The sequence below is a fragment of the Frieseomelitta varia genome, unplaced genomic scaffold, assembly GCF_011392965.1.
Source record: "Frieseomelitta varia isolate USP_RPSP 00005682 unplaced genomic scaffold, Fvar_1.2 scaffold_822, whole genome shotgun sequence".
In the NCBI taxonomy this organism is placed as follows: Eukaryota; Metazoa; Arthropoda; class Insecta; order Hymenoptera; family Apidae; genus Frieseomelitta; species Frieseomelitta varia.
In genome coordinates this window covers 159669-183979 of record NW_025110615.1, presented here as the reverse complement: position 1 = coordinate 183979, position 24311 = coordinate 159669, and the positions used below count along the sequence as shown (strand labels likewise).

At 37.3% G+C, this 24311-nt stretch overlaps 5 protein-coding genes across 6 annotated transcripts in view; 3 read left to right on the top strand and 2 right to left on the bottom strand.

Annotated features, from left to right (window-relative positions):
• The first annotated feature begins 49 nt into the window (after positions 1 to 49).
• Positions 50 to 2825, top strand: LOC122536344 (60S ribosomal protein L4). The gene is made up of 8 exons (XM_043668651.1): positions 50 to 156; positions 623 to 800; positions 887 to 1132; positions 1318 to 1442; positions 1669 to 1767; positions 1842 to 2113; positions 2299 to 2458; positions 2535 to 2825. Exons 1-8 carry the CDS (start codon positions 154 to 156, stop codon positions 2754 to 2756), a joined length of 1305 nt encoding a protein of 434 aa, XP_043524586.1. The 5' UTR covers positions 50 to 153; the 3' UTR covers positions 2757 to 2825.
• On the top strand, positions 2757 to 22820 carry LOC122536340 (neuronal acetylcholine receptor subunit alpha-10-like). The gene is given in 12 exon segments (XM_043668644.1): positions 2757 to 2896; positions 2975 to 3533; positions 3608 to 5149; positions 5152 to 5316; positions 13820 to 13956; positions 15489 to 15643; positions 16341 to 16524; positions 19268 to 19484; positions 20385 to 20519; positions 21707 to 21885; positions 22202 to 22331; positions 22392 to 22820. Coding segments are annotated over 10 exon segments (1662 nt in total). The 5' UTR covers positions 2757 to 2896; positions 2975 to 3533; positions 3608 to 5040; the 3' UTR covers positions 22643 to 22820.
• LOC122536354 lies at positions 3573 to 4183 on the bottom strand. The gene is made up of 2 exons (XM_043668672.1): positions 3962 to 4183; positions 3573 to 3872 (listed from the first exon to the last, which is right to left on the bottom strand). The coding sequence occupies exons 1-2, from the start codon at positions 4181 to 4183 to the stop codon at positions 3573 to 3575; spliced, it is 522 nt and encodes a 173-aa protein (XP_043524607.1).
• Positions 16295 to 24311, top strand: part of LOC122536336 (disintegrin and metalloproteinase domain-containing protein 10-like) — a 72945-nt gene continuing 64928 nt past the window's right edge. The window contains exon 1 of the mRNA XM_043668635.1: positions 16295 to 16305. The gene's annotated coding sequence lies outside the window, so the exon portion shown is untranslated. The remainder of the gene's footprint in view (positions 16306 to 24311) is intronic.
• On the bottom strand, positions 22810 to 23777 carry LOC122536349 (calmodulin-like protein 4). 2 transcript variants are annotated; one of them, XM_043668665.1, is made up of 5 exons: positions 23653 to 23777; positions 23554 to 23584; positions 23348 to 23479; positions 23106 to 23288; positions 22810 to 23032 (listed from the first exon to the last, which is right to left on the bottom strand). In XM_043668665.1, the coding sequence occupies exons 1-5, from the start codon at positions 23653 to 23655 to the stop codon at positions 22932 to 22934; spliced, it is 450 nt and encodes a 149-aa protein (XP_043524600.1). In that variant the 5' UTR covers positions 23656 to 23777; the 3' UTR covers positions 22810 to 22931. The 2 variants fall into 2 exon arrangements, with proteins under 2 accessions (XP_043524600.1, XP_043524601.1); XM_043668666.1 differs by having other exon boundaries at positions 23700 to 23721.

Here is a 24311-nt window from a genome sequence, read left to right as displayed (position 1 = left end):
ATATGTAGTTGTAAATAGGACTTAAGAACGTTTCTGAGCATGCGCAACATTTAGACTGCAATTTCCACTTCCGTTCTTCTTCCTTTACAACCAGTTACGGCGTACAAGCTGGCTGGTCGGTTAATGTGTGGTACGTGAAAAGTAGACTACGAAATGGTAAGAAACGTATTTTATTCGAAATTTATTAAGTATTACTATTTTATATCATTTCATTGCTATAGTTTCTAATAATTCCTAAAAATTTCTTTCCAAACTTGGAATTGTACACATCGCACAGTTGACCACGTGTAATGATTTGTAGTGTACAAAGTAAATTAGCTTGATTTTAGTACATGTATAAATATACCATATCTTACGATAGTTATATATTTTCTTTTGCAATTTTCTATTAAGCATCAATCAAATAGTTTCATTGCGTACAGATGTTCTCATTAAACATCGTGATTTCCAGTTTTGAGTCCGCCATGTGTGAAATCAATGGAAGTCGTTTGTAGTTCCGTCACAACATGAAATTTTACTTTGCTTTTTTGTAAAGATTTTTTTTAATCTCATTATATTATAAATTGACTATTATAAATAGATTTGTATTTTATTTTCTAATTTCTTTTTTTGTATTTTACAGTCGTTATCAACGGCGCGACCATTGATTACTATATATAAGGATAAAAATGAAGCATCAGGCGAAACAGTTTCTCTGCCTGCTATTTTTAGGGCACCGATTCGTCCTGACATAGTCAGTTTTGTACATGATCAAGTTTCTAAAAACAGCCGGCAACCATACTGCGTATCCAAGGAAGCCGGTTAGTGTATACTGTTTTGTATTAATTTTTTTTTTATCTTTTAAAGAACTAATATCCACTTATTAAATATAGATTTGTTTTGTTAGGCCACCAAACCTCTGCAGAATCATGGGGTACTGGACGTGCTGTAGCACGTATACCTCGTGTACGTGGAGGTGGTACCCACCGCTCTGGCCAAGGTGCGTTTGGAAATATGTGCAGAGGTGGACGCATGTTTGCACCAACAAAGCCTTGGAGACGCTGGCATCGTCGAATTAATGTCAACCAGAAAAGATATGCTCTGGTTTCTGCTATTGCTGCATCCGGCGTTCCAGCACTTGTACAGTCCAAAGGTAAGTAGTATTTTCTAGGATAAAGTAATATCTTTGCAATTATTTATTTATGATGAACCATTATGGTCCGTGTTGCTGAATTGACGTTGATTATATCATTTTTTGTTTCTGATTTACATAAATGATCTACTGTACGTATTTGTGTGAATGGGACAATATTTATAGTATTCGTTTTTTATATTTAGGTCATATGATTCAGGAAGTTCCAGAATTTCCATTGGTAGTATCAGATAATATTCAAGAATACAACAAAACCAAACAAGCTGTAATCTTTTTGAGACGTATCAAGGCATGGAATGATATTCAAAAAGTAAGTATACTTTTGGAAATTGTATTATATATATGTGCATCACAAAATGTCCACATCTTCATTAAAACTATTTTAATTTAGATGTTCCTATTAGGTGCTAGATAAATATGGTTATTTGGCGTTCTAAACTAGCTGAATTAATTGCTAGAATGGGGTGTTTTTTAACCAAACAGATTAAATTGGTATCTATTGATTTACGAGAAAATAATGTACATTTTGTTAATAGGTTTACAAGTCACAACGTTTCCGTGCTGGCAAAGGTAAAATGCGTAATCGTAGACGCATTCAACGTCGCGGACCTCTGATCGTATATGGTCAAGACCAGGTATATGAAACGATTGTCAGTTATTTTTTCAAATTTAAGATGTTAATATTGATTTTTAACATATTATCCTTTAGGGCATTCGTAAGGCGTTCCGTAACATTCCTGGTGTCGATCTTATGAATATTAATAAAATGAATCTGCTTAAATTGGCACCTGGTGGTCACGTTGGGCGTTTCGTAATCTGGACAAAATCGGCTTTCGAAAAATTAGATGATCTTTACGGAACCTGGCGAAAGGAATCGAAACTTAAGGCCGACTACAACTTACCTTATCCGAAAATGGCGAATACGGATTTATCGAGACTTTTGAAATCTGAAGAAATTCGTAAAGTTCTGAGAGCACCAAGGTTTGTGGATTTATATTTTATTATATACTTTCGGCGATCTATTTATCTTATTTGTGATGAAATTCCATGGTCCGTGTTTTTGATTGAAAGTGATACAATATTAACCATATCTGATGAATAATCTTTATAAATTTTTCATTGTCACATAATTTATGATGTATTAAAAATAAATTTTAAATTCCCAGGAAAAAGGTGATCCGCCGAGTCAAGAAATTGAATCCATTGACCAACACGCGTGCTATGTTACGTCTCAATCCATATGCAGCTGTTCTGAAACGTGCAGCAGTTTTGACGGCGAAGAAACGTCAGCAAGAAAGGGAGCTTCTTCTAGCGGAGAAACGCGGAGTAAGTTTACTTTTCAATATTGAATAATACTCGTTTAACGTGTTTAGATTTTGACGAAAATATTTCATATTTGTAGGTAAAACTGCCAAAGAATATACCTGCTGTGAAGACCAAGTTACTCCTGGAAAGACGCAGGAAACAAATCTTGGCTGCGAGAGCAGCGAAACCGAAGAAAGTGACGAGCGGAAAGAAGGCAGCAACACCTGTTACTGCAACTAAATCCGCGAAGCCTACAAAGCCAACTGAAAAAATTGTGACGAAAAGTACTACTGAAAAGGAAACTGCTGCTAAGAAGTAAATAAATTTTTATCAACGCTTGTTGCTGACCCATGAATTTTGTCAAATAAAATGTGGGAAAACAACTACAAAAACATGAATTTTGTAATTGATACAACTTTACACATATCTCCTACCTTTGATGCTCTTTTATTTCTTTAGGTAAAGATATATAAACAATATATTATATATACATGATATACAAGTGCATGTAATACTATATATGTTTCTTTCTAACAGGAGCACGCATAAGAATCGTATCATTAACTATTTCAATCGATACTTCTTTCGCATCTGCTTCAGGCGGTATTAAGAAGTTTATGTTTCTAACATTCGATATTTCTTCTGAACTATGCAATTTTATGTTCAACATATTTTCAGTAGCTAGTGTTGCTGTTCCTACTTTTAATCCTTCTATCTTCATTTCTGCCTGTAAGTGGGTAATGACACATTAACAAGTACATCGGTTGAACCATTTAAAACAGGCATACAGCGTAATATTCTTTATCATCAAGAACGTAAAAGTTCGGAATCTTTACGAAATTGAAGCTCATCTTATGCCCATTCATCATCTCAAAGTTCATATAATCATTTTGCTTTAAGGTGACTGAGTTTTCTCGACAATGATGCGGTAGTTTATCCATAGTCGTCTAACGTATGTAAGAAGTTACGAAAATTTGATCTAAATCATTTTTCACTGGTTAGTTACACGAAGTTAACAGAAATATCAACATCGAACGCTCGTCTTTTATCTTGTCGAATTTGTCACTTCGATTGCTCATAGCTTCATAAGAGAAAGGTAAATTATCTAAACTTCCTCCACAACTTCCTTCCCAATTTATTTTTTCGTTTTGCTAGATTTTATTGCAGGAGGAGCCGTGAGCACGAGCATCCTGTTTACATTGTCCACAATGGCTCGAACCTTCGCGTTATCGATACCTTCTGGTATTAATAAATTCTCGCAATGTTTCATAATTCTTTTGATCAAATTGCCAAAAATTGATCTCTCGCTGATATCTGGCAACTGTTTCGCGAATTGTTCCTCTAAAGGCTTCGACATGTTTACGCGAAGATTATTTCCCTTTACTGTTATTTTAATTGAAGACAAGTCTACTTCTGGTCCCAACAATATTTTCGTCTATAACACCATATTGATAAATGTGTCGTTGATTTAATTTAATTTCAATTGATTTAAAAATTCTAATTTTACGAATGGCATATTTAAACCTCGTAAACGTTGTCTGGTCGAATTCCACTGGACACAATTTGCGTTACATAATTGGTTTCCATTGGTTTTCCGGGAACCTTGGTCAACTCCTGCTTGGCCTTGCTTCCGACCGAGCTCGACATTTTGAGAAAATCGAGCGAGGTTGAACATTTAGGACAGTGTTTACTATCAACTGTTACATCTCCGTCATACTTTAAGCATTGACTTTTCTTTGTATCCATCTTTCAGACATTTTGAAGAAACACATTGTCATCGCATCGAACTCGCGCCTATGAAAGACAGTTCGAACAATGCATCGAGAAATGTGACAAACAATTTTCCACGATATCGTCGATCGGATTTTATCGAATGATAAAATTCGCAGATTAAAATACGATCTGAAGCGATACTGAAGGTTTACCTGTCAATTTGGAAAGCGTGCCCAACTGACATGCGAGAATCAATGGATAACAAAAGAGCATGGACACGTTCCGTTTTATGTTGCGAAATTTCAACAATATTTTTCTTTCAAAAACTATCGTCGATAGAATCTTGAAACACAAGAGGAAAGTATCTTTTCAAATTCCCTTTGACTCTGTTGCGATTCTTGAATTTTTATATTTCAAGATCTTTGACTTAATTCGGCAAAACAATTTCTTAGTATCTTACAAAAATTTTAACACGGTAGTTTAGTCTAACAATCATTTTACTACGTTTTGAGAAATTTCCACATTTGAACGACAGAACGTTTCATTTCATTAAGGAAATATATATCGAGGGATGAGATTTCATACGCAAATTTCCATTGATAATAGCTTTCGAGAATTGAAGTATTCGTTAAAAACACACAAATTGAAATTCCAAAGAACGCAACAGGGTTAATTCCGATTTCAATGAAAATCCGATTTTTATTCTAATTCCTGCAATAATACGACAGGATTGATATCGAGGCTAAATTGGTCGTGGAGCTGATAGAGAATGGCTGTGTAATTTCGACCAACGAATGCCCCGTTTAATTTCATCATCGCGGTTAATTGCGGTCTGCTGATCGAACGAAATATATAATCGACGGAAGTTTGGGAGGTTCGAGTGCGAACGCATGAGAGAGACCAGCATGGTTCCAACCTTGTACAAGCAGCCAGTTTGTTTAACATTCATGTCTGCATTGTTTGAAACGCCTGCGCGAATTTCCTCGGGAATGGACGTGGCGGTGGTAGGGGTAGCGCGGGATTCAGGGTCGAAATTGCACGGTGGTTGAAAAGCATCGGACATCAGTCGAGGACAGGCGGTCTCGCGTTTAAGTGGTCTATCAATTCCATGTCGCCTTTGGTCCTGTTCTTTCATTACGGAGTTCTGGCCATCATTTTCGGGAACGGTGAGTCGTTTTTCTTTCCTTTCTTCCCGTGTACGTTCAGTTTACGATGCTCGTTCTCTTACGTGTATTCAATATTTAAGTAAACATTTTACTTAAACAATTTTAATCTTAAAAGAGAGGAATCAAGAAAGAAATTTATTAATTACAAATACTTGATGAAGATGTCTCTTATTTTTATCGAGTTTTTCTTCAAGTTTTAAACAACGGAATTAAATGTTCATCATCCGTCCTTGAGTACTTCGTATGTATTTCCTACTTTTCAATCTTTCTTCCAAGTTTTAGAGAAGATTTAGGAAAATTGACTTGTCACGGAATGTTGATTCGTTGCATACGATGAATCGATAAGAAAAGATCGAGCCTTCCAATTAAATCTGAAGAATTCATGATCAAACAAAGAACAAACAGATCCGAGTAGTTGGAATAATTCCGTAATCTCGTTTGCATATGGAATTCAATCTCTAGGTGCGTAGCCCTAACATCGAAAGGAAAATACCGATTAAGAACGCCGGTCCCGTGATTAAGGCCAATTTCTTCCGTCTGTCCGATAACTGAATTGCCTTGCCCTACAAGATTTCCCTGGTAGAAATTTTCCAATCGCCGATTGATCTGTAAACGAGTTTTCGCCTTCGAAAATTTTTTCCTCGCTCGCTTCTCTGAACAAGAACACGCCAAAATATTTATCGTCGCCTCGAATTCCGTCTCATCGATTCTCGATCGCGCGTCATCTCGTTGTCTGTATCGATCACTCAGTCTTTTTTCTTTTTTTTTTTTTTTCTATTGCGAATATTCTATTTCACCGGACCAAATAGATCCAAATTCGCGAATGTTTCACAGTTGGGAAAAATTTTGAGACACCGAGGTATCCTTCTTGAAGAGTATTCCATTTTCTGTGCGGATTTTTCTTCGCGGTAGGGAAACTTGGGGGCGGAGGGGAACACGACGTGTTTCTTTGGTACTCGAGTTGGGAAATGTTTGGTCCGTTAGCAGTTTCGCGCTTGACGAGCAAAGCATTTTCTCGTCAGGATGCGAACAACAAATGGCTGTGGAACTTCCGTGCTGATTATAGATAGCTCGTAACCTTCTTTCCGCGAAAATGCACCACGCGACCTATCCTACGGTTGACTCGCGTTCAGCTACCGAAGAATTATCGTTGGCGACGGTGACGATTTAAGACCCACGAGTGGCTCTACCCCGTTATCTGAGTGTTACGTGCTGTTCTCGGCTAGAATACGACCGGTTGTTCTTGATATTACGGTAGAAACCAAGTGGGATTAAGGCACGTCGTCGAAAGAGGAGAATGCAAACTCCCTTGTGTACGATGCAAATCTCCCGGCGGGTTAACATAACTTTTTATCCGTGCGAAACCGCAGCGAGTGAGCGGGTAACGAAGGGAAAGGAACGAAGTTACGATTTGCATACGTGTACGTGTTGGGCCACGGGGCGATGACGAGCCCTTAAATGGACAGAGAAGAATCAGGAAGGGGATTGCACTTACGGGAATCGCGGTGGTGTTTGCGTTCGAACCGAACTACTGCTCGGCAATCTTTGAGCGTTCGGCAATGCTAGCATGAACTTTGTTACCGAACGTTTACGGCACTTGTCCCCCGTGTAAACGTTTGCAGACGTCGTTTTCGGACTCTATCGGGTCGCTAATTCGTGATCGGAACATCGTCAAGATTTGCATACCCAGTTGTCGCCGGAAATTTACCGACTCTCTCGTAACCTGTTCGCCAAGCAGATCGATCTGTTTGTTTACCACGCCACTTCTACTAGTTACAACCGAAGTGTGATCGAAAACGACGAGAAGTATCGAGATCAGCTTAATTGCTCGGCAATTCCGTTTCGTCGAAAGTTTTCACTTTCTCACTTTCTCGTTCGCTTCTCGCGGAGAAGCTGCGATGAATTTTTGATAACGAGGAAGATCGAGCTGGGGAAGTTTTGTCCTACGGGAAAAAGGGGGAAATAAAACGGTCCTTCGTCGAGAGAAGATTCTCCGTGTCTTCGTACTTTAAAATATAGCATATATATGTATCACGATTATATTAGCATACTGACGAGAATATGAAATAAAGATGAGAAATCTTTGGGATATTATGCGACAACTTTTGAGAATTATTTTACTCGGGATCGTGGATTGTAAAGATCGTATTTGATATTGGAAAGATAATCTCATTGATTGATTGGGGAAAAATTGTAGTTAGCGTTCTACTTTTATTATGAATTCTGTGCATTTTTGTATTTTCAAATTAAAATCCACAGTTTCCTAATTAAGATTGATTTTTTCCCTTGCATATATTCGTTGCAATTTCGATCAAATTCTTTCGATCAATTTTGTCGTTCATCGTATGTGTATTACATATTTATGTACTACGTATACACTACATAGAAGTTTGTTGTTATTCCATGTGTAATATAGGCAATTTTGCAATTCAAATGCAGTTCAGATATTGAACAGGCGTCTTGGAATTTTTTATTTAAATCATCTTTCGTCGAATTATTTCAATAGAATTTATAGCTTAAGAGACGTGGAAAACTAACAATGAGTATAATTGCAATTTATTATATCATTACAATTTTCGTAAATAATTCCAATTACTTTCCTGTATGTGTGTCTGATTGCAATCTTGCATGAATACAATATTTCGATCAACTAATCGTTTCCTTTATAATTTAGATTAATCATCCTATTCGAACGATTGAACGTTCTTAAATGTAAATGTATTATTGAAGTAGCTATTTCATCTCTGAATGAACAATCTTTTAAATATCGTTCTGCTTTTCTTTGACATTTTAATTGGAACGTATTTCCTTTTTGATAAAATAGTTCCGTAATTTTTGAAAACTGCGTCGAATTTTTTTACAGCATACATCATTAAATATTAATCATTGTCATTAAAAGTTCCTGTAATTTTGAAAAACAATTTATAGACTTTGTAATAGGATATATTACATATTATAATATCGTTTTATTCGATTTTCCTTGGCATTTTAATCAAGAAACGTTTCCTTTTGAATGAAGTAGTTTCAGAAAGTAGAAATAGAATATATTTCTACAAAAAAAGAAAGAGCAGTTTCTAATATTTGTAATAGGATATATTACATATTATAATATCGTTTTGTTCGATTTTCCTTGGCATTTTAATCAAGAAACGTTTCCTTCTGAATGAAGTAGTTTCAGAAAGTAGAAATAGAATATATTTCTACAAAAAAAAAAGAGCAGTTTCTATCGTACGACTCTGACAGAAGAATCATGCTTTTAACCTCTTCAAAAATGTTTCAAATTACTCGTGTTTTGATACTCGAAACGTAGCTGTCCGTCAATTTTACAGCTATCCTATGTCGTTTCCTCGCTACGGTGCAAGGAAGCACAGTCGTGGCAAAAACGTTTCCACATTCGAAATATCTGCACGGTGAAACCGACGCGAGGAGAATATCGATGAGAATTGCAGCCGTTTCGAGGGGGATCGGAGAATCTCCGACGTCGTTGACCGACGTTTTATTTGTTGTTAAAAAGTGCGAAGGATTTTCCCGATTTTCATAGTCGTTCGAGGGCCCTTGTCACGCGTATGAAAGAGTCGGCTTGCACGCCACGCGAGAATGAAGAGCGTATCGCGCATTTCCTGGGCGAGCATCGATCGTGTATCGATGCTCGATTCCGAGTTTTCGTACGAGGGCGCATTCTGGATGGGGCCACGGTAATTCGCGGACACTCGCTCGCTATCAAATTGAATCCTAGAGCGTCCAGCTTTATCGGCAAACCTTCTTTCAGCGTTCCCTTTGCTCTTCTGCCCCTCCGCCACCCCGCGCCGCGCCGTTTCGAGCCACTGCTTTAAATACGAATGCGAGCGTGTTCGATTTTCTTTACCTTTCCGGCGAACTTTATGGCCATCGGCATATAGGTATCGCCGCGACTCAATTATCTTCGCGAAAGTTCAGCGGACGTGACAAAATTTATTTTTCTCCCTCTTCCCGAGTTAAATAAGAATTCTTTTTTTTCTTTTCTTTTTATTTCTTTTCTTTTTAGAGAAACAAGCGACAAGAACTAACGAGTGTAGGTGTACGTACGTGGTACCGTTAGTTTAATTAGTTGAGATATTAATTGGAACACGTGTATCTCGAAATATGATAGCGACGCCGCGACATTGCGAAATTAATATTTCGCAGCTAATTGATACGGAGATTTAATGTCGTGGATCTAATGTTTTCTGGAATATTCGAAAGAGTGAGAGAAACTTCAAGATTAATTAAATTTTTTAGTTCCTCTCTTCCGAAAGACAGAGGACATTATTTACAACGTTTCCTCCGACGTTTCTTTGTTTCAAATGTATGATGTACTACGGTACGTTTTCCTTCCTGTCGCGCGTGTCGTGGCATGCCTCGAAGCATTTATCAAACATACGCTCGATTACACCACAGTATGCAGCCAAATAAAAATAAAACGAAATGCACGAGCCCGTGCACGTGTCACGACTAGGAAGCTAAAAACGTGCAAATAAATCAGAAATCTGGTTATCTGGTAAGAAGAGATCTTTTAATTTTTTTGCAACGTGTTACGGCACAGAAAGTGAAATACCCACGCTGTGTCGCGCAACGAGGAAAAAGGTGCTCGGACGCGAGCAGTGTTGCGGGCTTGGAAAAATTCGCGCGCCGATTGTTCCGAAAGCGCGAATTTACCGCTCTGACGTTGAATAGAACTTCCCGAAGGAAAAAGCGGATTTTCGCGGTTCTTTTTGCCCTCCCACTCCTAAACGTCGCCTTTAAACATTCGAAAGCGTGTTCGAGAGCACTCGATGTTCACTGCGACGCGACACGACGCCTCGATACGCTCAGCTTCTCTTGGAAATTATCGATATTCGCGAAAATGTACCAGGGCCCAAGGCCGGCGTATTCTACCGAATATTATTAACGAAATTTCTCGAGAGGAATTGATAAATACGTTTTTCACGACGTTGATGAATTTGGTGAAATTTTGCCGGAGAATATTTAATTGTTTGATTAGTAGAATTTGACGGAAAATGAGAAATTTTAAATTGTCTGTATCTAATCTATGATAATATTGTCAATTAATATTATTGTGCAAGAGAGATTAGGAGGAAGAAAAAAAACTGAACGAATTAATTAATTTCCACGAATTCATAATTCAATCAGACGTTGATTCTCCTGCCCTGTTAGATAAAATTATAGCTATCTTGTAAAGCCTTAATTATAACCTTATAAATTATACAATATAATGAATGCTTGCTTGAGAAAAAATTACAATGTGGAATATTTATTTGCCATTTTAGAAAAGGATAAATATGGACAAAGGTCATTTTCATTACGAGCCCCTCAATTATGGCGAAAAATTGGTTTAAAATTAAACCCCTCTATTTTTCACTCAGCTTTAATCAGCTCGTATCTTTTACGGTGGTTATTAAAAGTAAACAGGGCCGGGAAAAAAGTCCTCCAGAAGAAAGTAGAAGATTTAGATTTCTCTAGCGACCGTGCTTCTCATAAAATAAAAAAATAATCATCATTCGTTGGAAATGTTCGTGTGATGAACCACCGAACTATTCTGAAAAAAAAAAAAAAAAAAAAAAAAAAGAAACTCCCATGTAAGAAGAAATTACGTCGCGACGTATGACGTTCATTCAACGATCGGAATCAAGAGGGTTTGGGGAGAAAATTCCCTGAACCGTGTGTCAATCGCGCGACCTTATACCTCTCAGAGACTAAGAACAGCTGCTCTTGCCCAGTTCACAGATTGGAACCGAGAATTCGCGCGGAGAGCTAAATGTTAAAGAGCAAACAAGGCTACGCACGAGAAAGAGGAGTGCTATTGTTTTACGCTCTTGATCGAGTCGCTTGTTAACAAAAAAAAAAATTTTTATAATTATAGAATTAAAGGTTGACTTTGTTTAATTAATTTCTCTTGGGATTCCTTCTCAAAGATCCAATGGAAAGGGAATTTTATTTGGGTGGGACTGATTGACCTTATTTTAAACATCAAGACAAGGAACTTTAATGAAAGATATGAGTTTATGTTTTACGTTCTTGATCGAGTCGCTTGTTAATAAAAAAAAAAAAACTTTTATAATTATAGGATTAAAGGTTGACTTTGTTTAATTTATTTCTCTTGGGATTCCTTCTCAAAGATCCAATGGAAAGGGAATTTTATTTGGGTGGGACTGATTGACCTTATTTTAAACATCAAGACAAGGAACTTTAATGAAAGATATGAGTTTATGTTTTACGTTCTTGATCGAGTCGCTTGTTAATAAAAAAAAAAAAACTTTTATAATTATAGGATTAAAGGTTGACTTTGTTTAATTAATTTCTCTTGGGATTCCTTCCCAAAGATCCAATGGAAAGGGAATTTTATTTAGGTGGGACTGATTGACCTTATTTTAAACATCAAGACAAGGAACTTTAATGAAAGATATGAGTTTATGTTTTACGCTCTTGATCGAGTCGCTTGTTAACAAAAAAAAATTTTTTTATAATTATAGAATTAAAGATTGATTTTGTTTAATTAATTTCTCTTGGGATTCCTTCTCAAAGATCCAATGGAAAGGGAATTTTATTTAGGTGGGACTGATTGACCTTATTTTAAACATCAAGACAAGGAACTTTAATGAAAGATATGAGTTTATGTTTTACGCTCTTGATCGAGTCGCTTGTTAACAAAAAAAAAATTTTTTATAATTATAGAATTAAAGGTTGACTTTGTTTAATTAATTTCTCTTGGGATTCAATCCCAAGGATCCAATGGAAAGAGAATTTTATTTAGGTGGGACTGATTGATCTTATTTTAAACATCAAGACAAGGAACTTTAATGAAAGATATGAGTTTATGTTTTACGCTCTTGATCAAGTCGCTTGTTAACAAAAAAAAAACTTTTATAATTATAGAATTAAAGGTTGACTTTGTTTAATTAATTTCTCTTCGGATTCTTTCCCAAAGATCCAATGGAAAGGGAATTTTATTTAGGTGAGACTGATTGACCTTATTTTAAACATCAAGACAAGGAACTTTAATGAAAGATATGAGTTTATGTTTTACGCTCTTGATCGAGTCGCTTGTTAACAAAAAAAAAATTTTTTATAATTATAGAATTAAAGGTTGACTTTGTTTAATTAATTTCTCTTGGGATTCAATCCCAAGGATCCAATGGAAAGAGAATTTTATTTAGGTGGGACTGATTGACCTTATTTTTCATCAAGACAAGGGACTTGAATGAAAGATATGAGTTTATAATATTGTAAATTAATATAAAATATATCTAAAATATCCAAAGTACAGTGATTTCTGTAAAATTCAGTACGTAGAACGATTCTCTACACCGAAATTCTGTTTCTTGAATTTTATTTTGAGAAACATGAATTTGCTCAGAAAAAGAAACTGTAGTCTATTTATTTATTTTTGTTCTCAACGTTCTTCAAATGTAAATTATCTCTAACAGAAAGGAATGTATATAAAATAGGAGATTTGCAAATCAGAAAAATTAATTATACCCATAAAATTAGGAATCCGAGTGACAAATTGTTCCCTGGTTAACAGATTTCGAAAATCTTCAGACGATTTCAGAACGGAAGGTGTTTTTAACATTTTTTTTTTTTTTTTTTCTAAAGATTCTTTTTACTTGGCAGCTACCAACTTTAATTAATCCGACAACTATTGTTGCGGATGCTGTCTGACTGGTACCGTTGTCTTCGGCGAGAGATCTCTTATCTAATTGAAGTTTGAAGGCAACGCCTGGCGAGCTTCGGGGAAAAGATGAAATGAACGGTAGATTAGCTACCTTAGCTGGTCTACGAGAAGGCTTCCCGCGTTTCGGGACACAATAGGCACCTCGATGAAACGAACGCTTCTACCTTACGGATCGGAAACACTATAATGGATATCTTTGATGTAGAGAAAGGAATTAAATTTTGTGATTAAAGACGAGATGGATCATCATTTGTGAAATGATGTGATAGCCATCGTGCAATTCCACTCGACTTTCCCCGATCGATGAAAGCTATGAAATATTCTACGATCGCATATTTTATCGAAGGAAGCAACCAATATATTCACGCCATTTTCCATGAATATTTGGACGTGTGCAATTTTTATGCCCTGTCGCACATAACTGACTTAGCTGAGAATTTAAATCGAGAGAGAAAAACATGCCTCGTTTCGCTCTAGCTATCTATTATTAATAAATAGTTAAGGACTAAGAGGACGACTGTAATTTCTTTTATTCGTCTGTTATCTAATTTTATTCTAAAATCTACTACTTGCACATGATTCTCCGAGATAAGACCAAATGAGGCAAACTTGGATTGAAAAATATCATTTGAAATAACAGACAACGCGACAATATTCAGTACTTATGAATAGTACCATGCATCAAGTCGAAAAGAAGTAAGAGATATCGAAAAATCCATTACTAAGAGGGCAATGCAGCGTGTATTACGACGTATGAAATTTAATTCCACCGTGAATGTTGGACAGATTCCATGCATACTTTGGTTTTTGCAGGTTTTGGGGATGAACACGAGTACAGACTGACGAAATATCTGCTCGATGGGTACGACGCCGGTGTACGACCAGCTAAAAATTCCTCCCAGCCGTTGACAGTCGTCTTTGGCCTTTCTCTTCATCACATAATCGACGTGGTGAGTACCGATCATCATTTATAAACGTATAAACGAAAGTATGCGTTTTACATTTTGGTCGTCGACTTATTCCTAGCGTACTTGCAGAAAATTTCGATTAAATCCTCTCCTCTCGACGAATGGATTTTCGGAACTCGGTGTGAAAGTGATTTTTCAAACGATACAGCGTTCTAGAAGAGACCTGTTTTCCCGGGGCGGTCAATTTTTCCAATTTCTCAAGAAATTTCTCAATGTTTCTACGTAGACTAGATTTTTCAGTCACGACCTCTCGAACGTGTTAAAGCGCCGCGATTCGTACGGTGCTGTTGATGGCGGCAAAATAAATACACCCGCGAAAAAGGCGAGGTAATCTGGAAATCGTGGAAACGAGTACAAAGCGGCGAATTGCCAGCCGATTCGTGCTTGTTCCTTCGACATGCTGAAAAATGGGAAATTCAGGCCGGGCACTGAAACCCGTATTAACTTGCACTTCGGCTGAAGTATCGGCATTCAGGCGATACGCGGCCATTTAGCCCAGGAAAACACAATGGCTCGCACAATTGATCAAAATTACCAGTACTCGTATCAGTAATAACACACAGTTATCTTTTCGCCTGCAATATTTCGCGGAAATTTCACAGAAGCTGATTTCACGATCAAAATCATCGCTCTTTTTGTTATCACTTTGTAAGAACATTTTTATAAGGAGCAAAACAATTGATTAATTTCCCGGAGAATAGAAAATTGAATAAAGCTTGGAACTTTGTATAAACTTTGGTTCACGCAATACCAAAAAAATAGTGGAACTTTAGAGTTTTTCGAAATTCCAAAGAAATCTTGACTTTTCATGTTAATGTATAATAATAATAAAACTATATGATATCAAAAAAAAAAAAAAAAAAAGAAAAGTTAAATTGAAAGTTGATCTATGGTGATGGTGGTGAAAAATTTTCAAAGGAAAATTAAAAGAAATTGATTTGTATCGTATTATTGTATAACTTTACAATAATATCCGTCAACGATGCTCAAATTGAATTTTCTTTCCGCATCTGAAGGAGAGATTTCTTATAAGAGTCAAAAGTCAAAAATCTCTTACGCACGCCAAAGTCAATATTTCTTTGCAGGGGTATTCTTTTTTATCCTTAATCTTTTAGCAGGAAGAATTTGTTCAATTATTAACATCACATAAACAACCGTTTGCGCGATGTTTCAAATTTTCTCCATCTTCCCTTGCGCATCAATTTATATTCGTTACGATGTATCTATTTCTTTTCACGTTTGGTAGGACGATGCCGCAGAATCTCGCGAGAGATAGTCGAGGCTGGGTAATTGGAAATACCTAAGATAAATTGCTCGAAGGGCGCGCAAAAGTCTGGTGGAAATGTTCAAAGATTTGTCTCTTTCTAATGAGTGTTGTTATCTTTCGTTTGTCACGTCTTCTTGGCTAGTTAGCAACTTGGTTATTTTCTTTCCTTCCACGATGCAATGATAAATCTCAGATTCTCATGATAATTTTCTGATAATTTCCGGGGGGGGGGGGATTTTTATTGCAGGACGAGAAGAACCAGATACTGACAACCAACTGTTGGGTGACGCAGATCTGGACCGACCATCATCTGAAATGGAACGCCTCGGAATTCGCTGGAATTCAAGTGATCCGCGTTCCTTACAATCGCGTCTGGAGGCCAGATACGATCTTGTACAACAAGTAAGCGATGTCTCTTCTTTAAAATGTCGTACGAGGTCATACCGTTCATTTTCGCAATTGTTGAAGTAGTACTAAATCTGAGACAAATCTTGGAATCTCGCTGAAAGACAACCGTTGTTGTTACGAACGGGCTATTTTTGAAATGAAATACTAAAAAGGACGATCTTACGAATGGTAAGAATATTTTTAAGCACGAAGATTATAAATCTCTCTGATCTTTCTGCGTGTTTCGAATCTGCGTATTCCTCTGTCATTGGGAAGGAAACATTATTGCCGCACGCGCATATATGTCACTCCACCTGAAGATATCCTTAAAACGTCGAGTGTCAAGAGAGATCGATACGTAAAATATCCGATGATCCCGCGGCGGAATTAAAAGATCAAAATCAACGTTTGCCCTATTGTCGTTGGCTCAGTTTGTCCAAACGTGAAATGCTGTTACATAAACAAAACACCCAGTAGAACAATAGTAAGAATGAACGAATAGCTATCGTATGAGTTGCAGAGTTGCGTCAATTGTTTACCCCGCCGATAGATTTAACCAAATCGAGTTCCATCCGCCAGTGCAATTCCCTCCTGGCCAGTCGAGCGTTACGTTATAAAATAGAAATAGTTTTGGTATTGATTGGCTGCTGCAGAAACGCGCGGATTTCTTCCATCTGGTCAGCTGCCTATATCTTCGGTTTTTGTTTTGCAGCGCCGATCCACAGTACAGCTCGGCGGTCATCAATACGAACGTGATAGTCAGTCACACGGGCGAGGTGGTGTGGTTAAGCCACGGGATATTTCGCAGCAGCTGCGACATCAACGTGGAGTTCTTCCCTTTCGACGAGCAACGCTGCGTCCTGAAATGGGCATCCTGGACGTACGATGGATACCAAGTAAGATCAATCTCCAAGTTAGGCTCCTTTCGTTTCTCTCTTCCGTCCGTTTTCCCGGCCGAATCACTCCGCGCCGTCTATATTAGGCTTTTGAGTTCCACGGAAGCGTGAAAGAAACGAGGGAATTTTAGGCGAAGGCTGCCGAAAACGTCGACGAGGATATCGGAGGGAAGGCAACGGGCAATTCCGAGGCCTTGAAATTCAGGCAACGGAAGGTGGAATACAGTTTTCCACGCAATTAACCCGAACGAGACTGGCGGCGGTGCTGTGAGCGCGTGCTGACACCCACGTGAAACCAACACGTTCATCCCCCGTATATTTTATTCAAATCTTTTCTCATCGATTCTGAAATTGCCCGACTGTGTTCTACACACTTTTTTCTTTTCTTTTTTCTCTCTCTCTCTTTTTTCTTTTTTAACGGGGGACGAAACACGCGTCACCGTGTCGTGTCAGTCAAATTTATCGTCACTTCACTTTGTTCCATGATTCAGAATCTTTTCTTTCTTTTTTTTTTTTCTTGGAACATTTTTATGTATAAGTGCATGCTCGGTCAGAAGTGTTTAAGGAACTACCGCTGGTCGAGGATCTAATCGGACAACGTCTGCATCGGTCAGATTCTCGAGTCTGTATTGCCCTCAATTTCACGCAGTTCCTCCCTCGGGACGGTATGCAGATGAGAAAGTGATATATCGTCCGGAGGACCATCCGCTAGGCTAGACGATAAAAATATCCGTGCTGTGCGGTGCAGGATATCAGTTTGACCGAAACCTTGACACTTGACATTGGTGTCCAACAGTTTCCGTTCTAAAAATTTTTCTCGCGACTGCAACAATCTGCAGGAGCTGCTCCGAGTTCTTCTTTTTTTTTTCTTTTTTTGAGGAAAGATTTAATTTTCCATTCGGCTCGCGTTCCGTCTTAAAAATCCAAACACCTAGAGATATTAAAAGTTTATCGTAAGTGCAGGAACGTTAATCAAGCTTGTACATAGACAAGCTAATGCTAAAAAATGGAAGGAAGAAAAGAAGGGGTTGGAAAAAGGGAAAGATAGGTAACGAAGGAAAGAAAAAGATGAGGTAGGATAGAAAGGAAAAGGAATAAAAAGGAAAAGGAGAGAGAAGAGAGAAATGAGTGATAGGACGAAAAAAAGCAGAAAAAAGAGGAAACAGAAAGGTATGGAAAAAGGAAAGATAATGAAAGGAAAAGAGTAGAAAATAAAGGGAAAAGAACGGAAAGAAAATGAACAGATGAAAAACAAGAAAGGAATGGAAAAGAAAAAAAATGAAGAAATAAGAACGGAGAAAGAAATAAGGAATATAAAAAAGGAAGTAGCGACGCGATCAGATTTTTTTTTTTTCAAATTTAATGATCACAAAAATACATATTTTTATCTTAAAAACATTTATCTAACTACAAAAACACAAATTTTTCAGAGATTCGAATATTTTTCTCGTTCATTTGCATCGAAATGAAGGAAGAAAGGCACCGTTGGCATAATTAGATTAGACACGTATTTTTTGGAAAATTTATCTAATTACAAAAGTACAAATTTTTCCCCGAGATTCAAACATCTTCCTTGCTCATTTGCATCGAAATGAAGGAACAAAGGCACCCCTTTGGGACGATCGGATTAAACACATATTAAAAAAAGAAACTTATCCGATTGCAAAAATACAAATTTCTTTTTCGAGACTCAAATATCTTTGTTGCTCATTTGCATCGAAATGAAGGGACAAAGGCACCGTTGGGGAATTTGACAGATTTCCCGGCGTGATCAAAATAGGTTCGGTCTTTTCGAAAGTCCAGAGACGCTTAACAGTGACAAATCGAAAATGCCGGCTCGGCAGGTCGCAAAAATGGTTCGTGCAAATCGAAGCAGCTTAATCCCAAATGCGAGAAGAATTCAATGCGAGCCGTTTCTCAGCTCCCGACGAAGCTCGACGCTCGATCCCGTCCTTTCACAGAGTTTTCCCATTTCCTATCCACCGACATTGAATACATTTTGCGTGTCGCTACCGTTTTTGCAACCTAAAACGCCGCAGATACGATCTTACCCCTAGACCTCGTTCCTATTATTCAAAGAAAAAGATCATTTAAATTGCTCATTAGTCTGTTTTACGTTGAATTACGTCCCTCAAACAAGAATTTTCCAATAACATCGTCGCAATCTTATTATCCGTAACCAATGCAGATAATTTTTCTTATCCAGACTTGTCCAAATTCACCTGTTAAAATGACAAAGTTCAGCTGTTAAAACCCCTCGACGCTCCGTATAATCCTTTTTTTTTTTTTTCTTTTTCCCCAAAAGCCTGATGAACAACGTCAAAGGGAAAACCGGGAAAAAATTCGACTCCTTCCTTCGCTACGGGGGAAATTCCTTTTTTTTACGAATGTGCAGTTGCACCTCGCGATAGAACGTTCGCCGTCACGTCGAATATGCTTTTCACATCGGGCTCGTTTTTGCCTTATCCGGTACCTGTCTACCGATTGTCTGCGCGAGATATACTGACATGTAATCGCGAAAGCCCATGTTCCATCCCGTTGGATTTAATTCGAGCCGACGCTTTAACGCTTTAATCTAGCTTTCAGAATCTATATCATCCCCCCACTCTCTCATAATTGCTCGCAGCCAAGATTCAACACCAAAAGTAAAATACAGTTTCTTGAGCTCCCGCGAAATAATGCATCTTCCCCTGTGACGCTATTGTTGTTGAAGAGCGCTAAAACGCAATACGTGCTCGTGCAGCTGGAGCTGGAGAGGCAAAACGAGCAGGGGGACATGAGCAATTACCAAGCAAACGGTGAATTCGATCTGGTCGATTTCTCAGCGAGAAGGAACGTCGAGTACTACTCCTGTTGTTCGGAACCGTATCCAGACATTACCTACGAGATACGGCTACGACGTCGACCGACATTTTACGTCTTCAACTTGATCCTTCCGTGTATACTGATCAACAGCGTCGGTAAGCATCGAACACATCTACTGTTTCTTCTGATTATTTAAGGATTGTTAAAAATTAAATTTTTTAATTTTTATATTCTTCTTTTAAATCTCTAAACATTTAGGTTGAATTGAAAATTGAAATTGTCGTCATTGTTATTAATTATCGAAATTATTGGAATTGCTAAGTCAACGCTAGAACTACCAAAATGACGAGTTACTCTTCCAACAGTACAATTTCATTCGTTTAGGGTAAATTTTAATTAGCACTCGTGTTTTGAACCCACTCCGATTGTCCTTGTCAAAAATTCATTTAAACGGATATCATCAATCAGCATAGCTATTTAATATATTTAGAATAATAATATATTTAAACACAAATTAAAAACTCATTGTCTCCTATATATATATATATATATATATATATATATATATATTGATAATTTTCTTAGAAAGATGAGACAATTTGCGATGATCGCGATGATATATATTATTCAGGCAAACTCTAGTCCTTATTTGTAAGATAGTAGGTCAAGCGTTCTTATCGACTCCAGAGAGGAAATTTCATTAAAACTCTCCAGTTGTAAACTCACCATACGAAGGACCTGGCACTTCAAGTCACGATTTCCTTTTTTTCTTTCTTTTTTTTTATCCATACTCCCGACAACAGAGGTATTTGAATCTTCAAAAGGAAACGAGCACGATTATAACCGATTGACAAAGGGATCCGAGTTCTTCACTGTTGGAAAAACTTACACAGAACTCTCCCTCGGCACTTTTTTTATTTCCTTCTTTGACACGGTGGAAAAAGCTCGGTGCTCATGCGACAATTAAGAATGCCTTCTGTTCGATATTCCATGACGAGAAATATCATTTGGCGGGGCATGAACCCTCTTTTTATCTGCGTATTCCGTTTGCTCAGCCCTGTTGGTATTCTACGTGCCGTCTGAATCGGGGGAAAAAGTCACCCTGGGGATTTCGGCGCTTCTCTCTATGACGGTCTTCCTAATGACTATTCGCGAGACACTGCCGCCCACGGAGAAAACACCGTTGATAAGTGAGTACTTAATTTTTCATTAAGGATAATCGTCTCGAACGGATAAACGGAAACACTGTCGTCGAGCATACTAATTTAATTTTACTCGAGATAAAATGACAAAAATCCGTAGTTCGAAATAACCGGAGTTTCACTGTCACACAGATTTTCATTCATTCATTCATTCCACTCGAATAGGATGATACGCTGTTTAAACAATTATTTTTTTTTAAGTATTTTACGTAGCAAATAATGCTTGAATTTAGTTTAAATTACGAGAAAATGTTTTACGATACTTTACGCTTTCCAACCAAATTACGCGAAAAGCGAAACGAGGGGAAGAGACAACAAAAAGACGATAAAAACGATCATTATCTATCTCCATTGAAATGTGAAATTTTCGCTTTTAACAGTGTTGTGTTAGGAAAACTTTCTTTACATCTGGATTCCTATACTCGAAGAATCAGCGCTACATTTTGTTTGAGATACACGTATATTTTCTCACAGAGTTCTCAACGTAGTTGTAAATGAAGAAACTACGAAATGTTAGGGAAAATGTGACGATTTCGAAGTTTCATTAGCGACAAATTACACTTTGTATTTACATTTACCGACTTAACTTTTAGTTTCGTGATTATGGAAGTTACTGCTTCTAGAAATGACCCAATTAATAAATTAAAAAAATGAACTACGGTAAGACGTGCTGTAACAAAGTTAGATGGATAAACGAACAAACTGGTTTAATTTCCAATTATTGTCACCTCAGTAAGAACCAAGCCATAGTTTAATGTTGTAGAAACTTCAATTTAATAATACTTAATAGATCAGAGATGCCAGTACAGTATAGAAATTCAAAATGCTTCATATTTCCATACTATTTTATATTCTTATCTCCATAGGATTTGCGTAGAAATTTCTGTTATGTGAACCGCTGATCACTGATAATATCGACATCGACAATAGCATAACTGCGTTGATTGAGAATTTCCAGACGTCTTCTTTGAAAGTCCTCCGATACCAATATAAAACGCAATGAAATCACGTTTAACCAGTTGCGAAAGCAGCGAGAAATCTGTATGCAATGCTAAACTACGTAATTGGAAACTTACTTGACAATTAATTTACACAGAAACACTCAGAGTGTCAGTTAATTTGAATTGATAGCCAATTTGCATCGACACAGATTATCATTATTCTCATTATTTCAGGTCTTTATTACGGTGTCAGCATATGCCTGGTAACGTTCGCTTCAGGATTAGCAGTGGTCACCTTGAATCTTCATCATCGTGGGGTTCAAGGTACCAGAGTGCCCGGTATCGTTCGATCGTTGGTTTTGGACAAGCTCGCCAGGATAGTGTTTCTTAATTTCCAGGAAGAAAAAAGATCGGTGAGATTCAGCTTTATTATTGAAAACACACGTTCTTCGAATATTTTTAAAAATTCATTGTCGTACTCGAATCCTTTTATTAATGAATTTTAAAAGTGTAAAAAAATACAATTCGAATATAAAAGATGTAGCAGATTTAAATGAACTCTTCTGTCCATTGATTTTTATATGTGAACTTTTATCATACAAGAGAAAAATCTCAGCAAATGAAAAGCATCAGTCAATTATCGCGTGAATCCCGTGTATTCGTATAAATTATTTATTGTTCGAGAAGGTCAGATAAAAGGAAATCTACTGTATACATAATTTGCGTTAGGAACCAGTCGAGCCGCCCAGAAGAAAAAACAATTGTCCACTGCACTGCAAACCGGAGTTAGCCCAGTCGCAGTCGTCGCCCAAGTTCGTGAGCAGGCGAGAGGAAAGTAACAGCAGCAGCCCTAGTTTAGGTGAGCAACACGGAATTCGAGCAACTTAATCTCTATAACTTGGAAAGAAATTTGGCGTAGATCTTGGAAAAGAGAGCAGCCTGGAAGCTCAGTGGTTGCGCGTACTAGGAAGAGTGCACGCGACGATCGAGAGGAATGAAAAGCGACTAGCGGAGCAGGATCGTCGGGAACGAATGGAATTAGATTGGAAACAAGTCGCATTGGTCAGCGATCGAGCGCTACTTTGCGTTTTTTTCTTGACAACGATCGTCAGCACCACCGTCATCCTCTGTGGCTCTCCACCGACCACGAACATCGCCAAAGAGGGTTAGATACGAGAGGGAAATTGAGTTAACCGGGCACGAGATTCGAGTAACTTCGTTTCGAATAAGATCGATGGATTAGGTACCGAGCATTGGTAATTATAAGTAATCTTTAGAGATAAGATGTATATCGTTCGTCTACTGAAGATAAACTGCTGTGAAAATAAATTTTTCCGTTTTGTGACAATGTGCTTCTTTATTAATTTCAGATATACTCTGTATAAAAATTCTATAAATAACAAATGTTTGAATATGCTTAAATATCAAGAAACAACTTCCAATGATGTAAAAAGGCCTCTCAATAATAATCAGGTACAGGTGCACAGGCTATTTTTACAAAGTCTTCATATTTCACTTGTCCATTTGGAGATACGTTTGCTTCTCTAAAAATCTGCTCCACTGGAAATCAGAGATAAATGAATTAATTAAAAATAGTCGTTGGAATATATTTTGATTAATTAAGAAAACCAACCTTCTTTGTTACTTAATTGCTCACCCCAATGGAGCAACATGTGTGCTAATTGTCTAGCAGGTATAGTACCAGTTCTAAATTTATCTGCAGCTTGGAAAGCATTTATCACTTCCTTCGGCAGATCCTCAGCTCTGGTTTGTAAATGCATAACTTCCAAGAAATCAGCAAAAGACATTTTCCCTCCTATGGTTGAGAATTTGTGAGTGTAACATTTGCATTATAAATCATTTACTTATACATACCTTTATCCTTTAAATATTTATTTAATTCTGCAATAGTCGGGCTTAATCCCAATGATCTCATAATGATTGTAAGTTCATCCAGAGTGCGTATTTGGCCATTCCTTGCAAAGAGATAAAAACATTCTCTAAATTCTATAAAAAAAAAGATACACTTTTATTTACAAATAACAATCTCAAATAACAAAATAAAGAATTTCATACTGTACCATCTATATCTTCTTCTCGAAAATAGCGAGCCTAAAATCCAAAATATTCAATTAAACATTTAATTACAAAATTAACATTTCAACAATATAAAATTATACCATAGTATAAAATTTTATACAAAACACAGTCGACAATATATTCTAACTTTATTACGTGTCAAAGAGCGTAGTCTGAGGTAAGGTTAGGTTATGTCATTACTCGACATAACCTTACTTAACGCATTCATTGTACAGAGGCGACACCCTCGAGTGCAACGTGTATTAATCGCAACAATCAATCCTCACTAGCGATCGATCGATCTTCGTTTGAATTTTGCATAGAAATTCTGTCTACTTTCAATGTTACTAACTGTTTAACGTTAACAATACGGAATGTTACTAACTATTTAACGTTAATAATACTGAAGGGAAATTTTACTCGTGCGAATCTCTCTTGCTGTTAATTTAATAAAAACTTCCCGAAATATTTGCAAAAACGATTTCAAATTCGAACGAGAAATTCAATTTCAATTTGAACGCGCACCTCTGTCACGATCTTGAGTTATATTGAAGTCTAGTATCGAAGGGAGGAAATTTGGAAGGGGCGAAAAGTAGTTCGAGCTATCAATAGGGGTCACCCTGCGCGGTGTGGCTATCAGGAGGAAGGGAAAATGAACAAGATATAGTGGTCTGCGAGGCAAGCGTCGCGTCGCTCGGTTATAGCGGGGGTGGTTTGGTTGGGGAAAGCGGGGTTAAATAAGCCTGCTGCGGGGGTTTTC

What these genes read in the sequence shown, in the direction of transcription:
- LOC122536354 (XM_043668672.1), bottom strand. Translation starts at nt 4,183, where the DNA reads ATGGATACAAAGAAAAGTCAATGCTTAAAGTATGACGGAGATGTAACA. An exon ending in GACCAGACAACGTTTACGAG is followed by an intron (nt 3,873 to 3,961) that starts GTTTAAATATGC and finishes ATGGTGTTATAG; the next exon opens with ACGAAAATATTGTTGGGACC.
- LOC122536349 (XM_043668665.1), bottom strand. An exon ending in TCGAGAAGAAGATATAGATG is followed by an intron (nt 23,480 to 23,553) that starts GTACAGTATGAA and finishes TTTTTTTTATAG; the next exon opens with AATTTAGAGAATGTTTTTAT. An exon ending in GCAATTAAGTAACAAAGAAG is followed by an intron (nt 23,033 to 23,105) that starts GTTGGTTTTCTT and finishes TCTGATTTCCAG; the next exon opens with TGGAGCAGATTTTTAGAGAA.
- LOC122536344 (XM_043668651.1), top strand. An exon ending in CATGGAATGATATTCAAAAA is followed by an intron (nt 1,443 to 1,668) that starts GTAAGTATACTT and finishes TTTTGTTAATAG; the next exon opens with GTTTACAAGTCACAACGTTT. An exon ending in TTCTAGCGGAGAAACGCGGA is followed by an intron (nt 2,459 to 2,534) that starts GTAAGTTTACTT and finishes TCATATTTGTAG; the next exon opens with GTAAAACTGCCAAAGAATAT.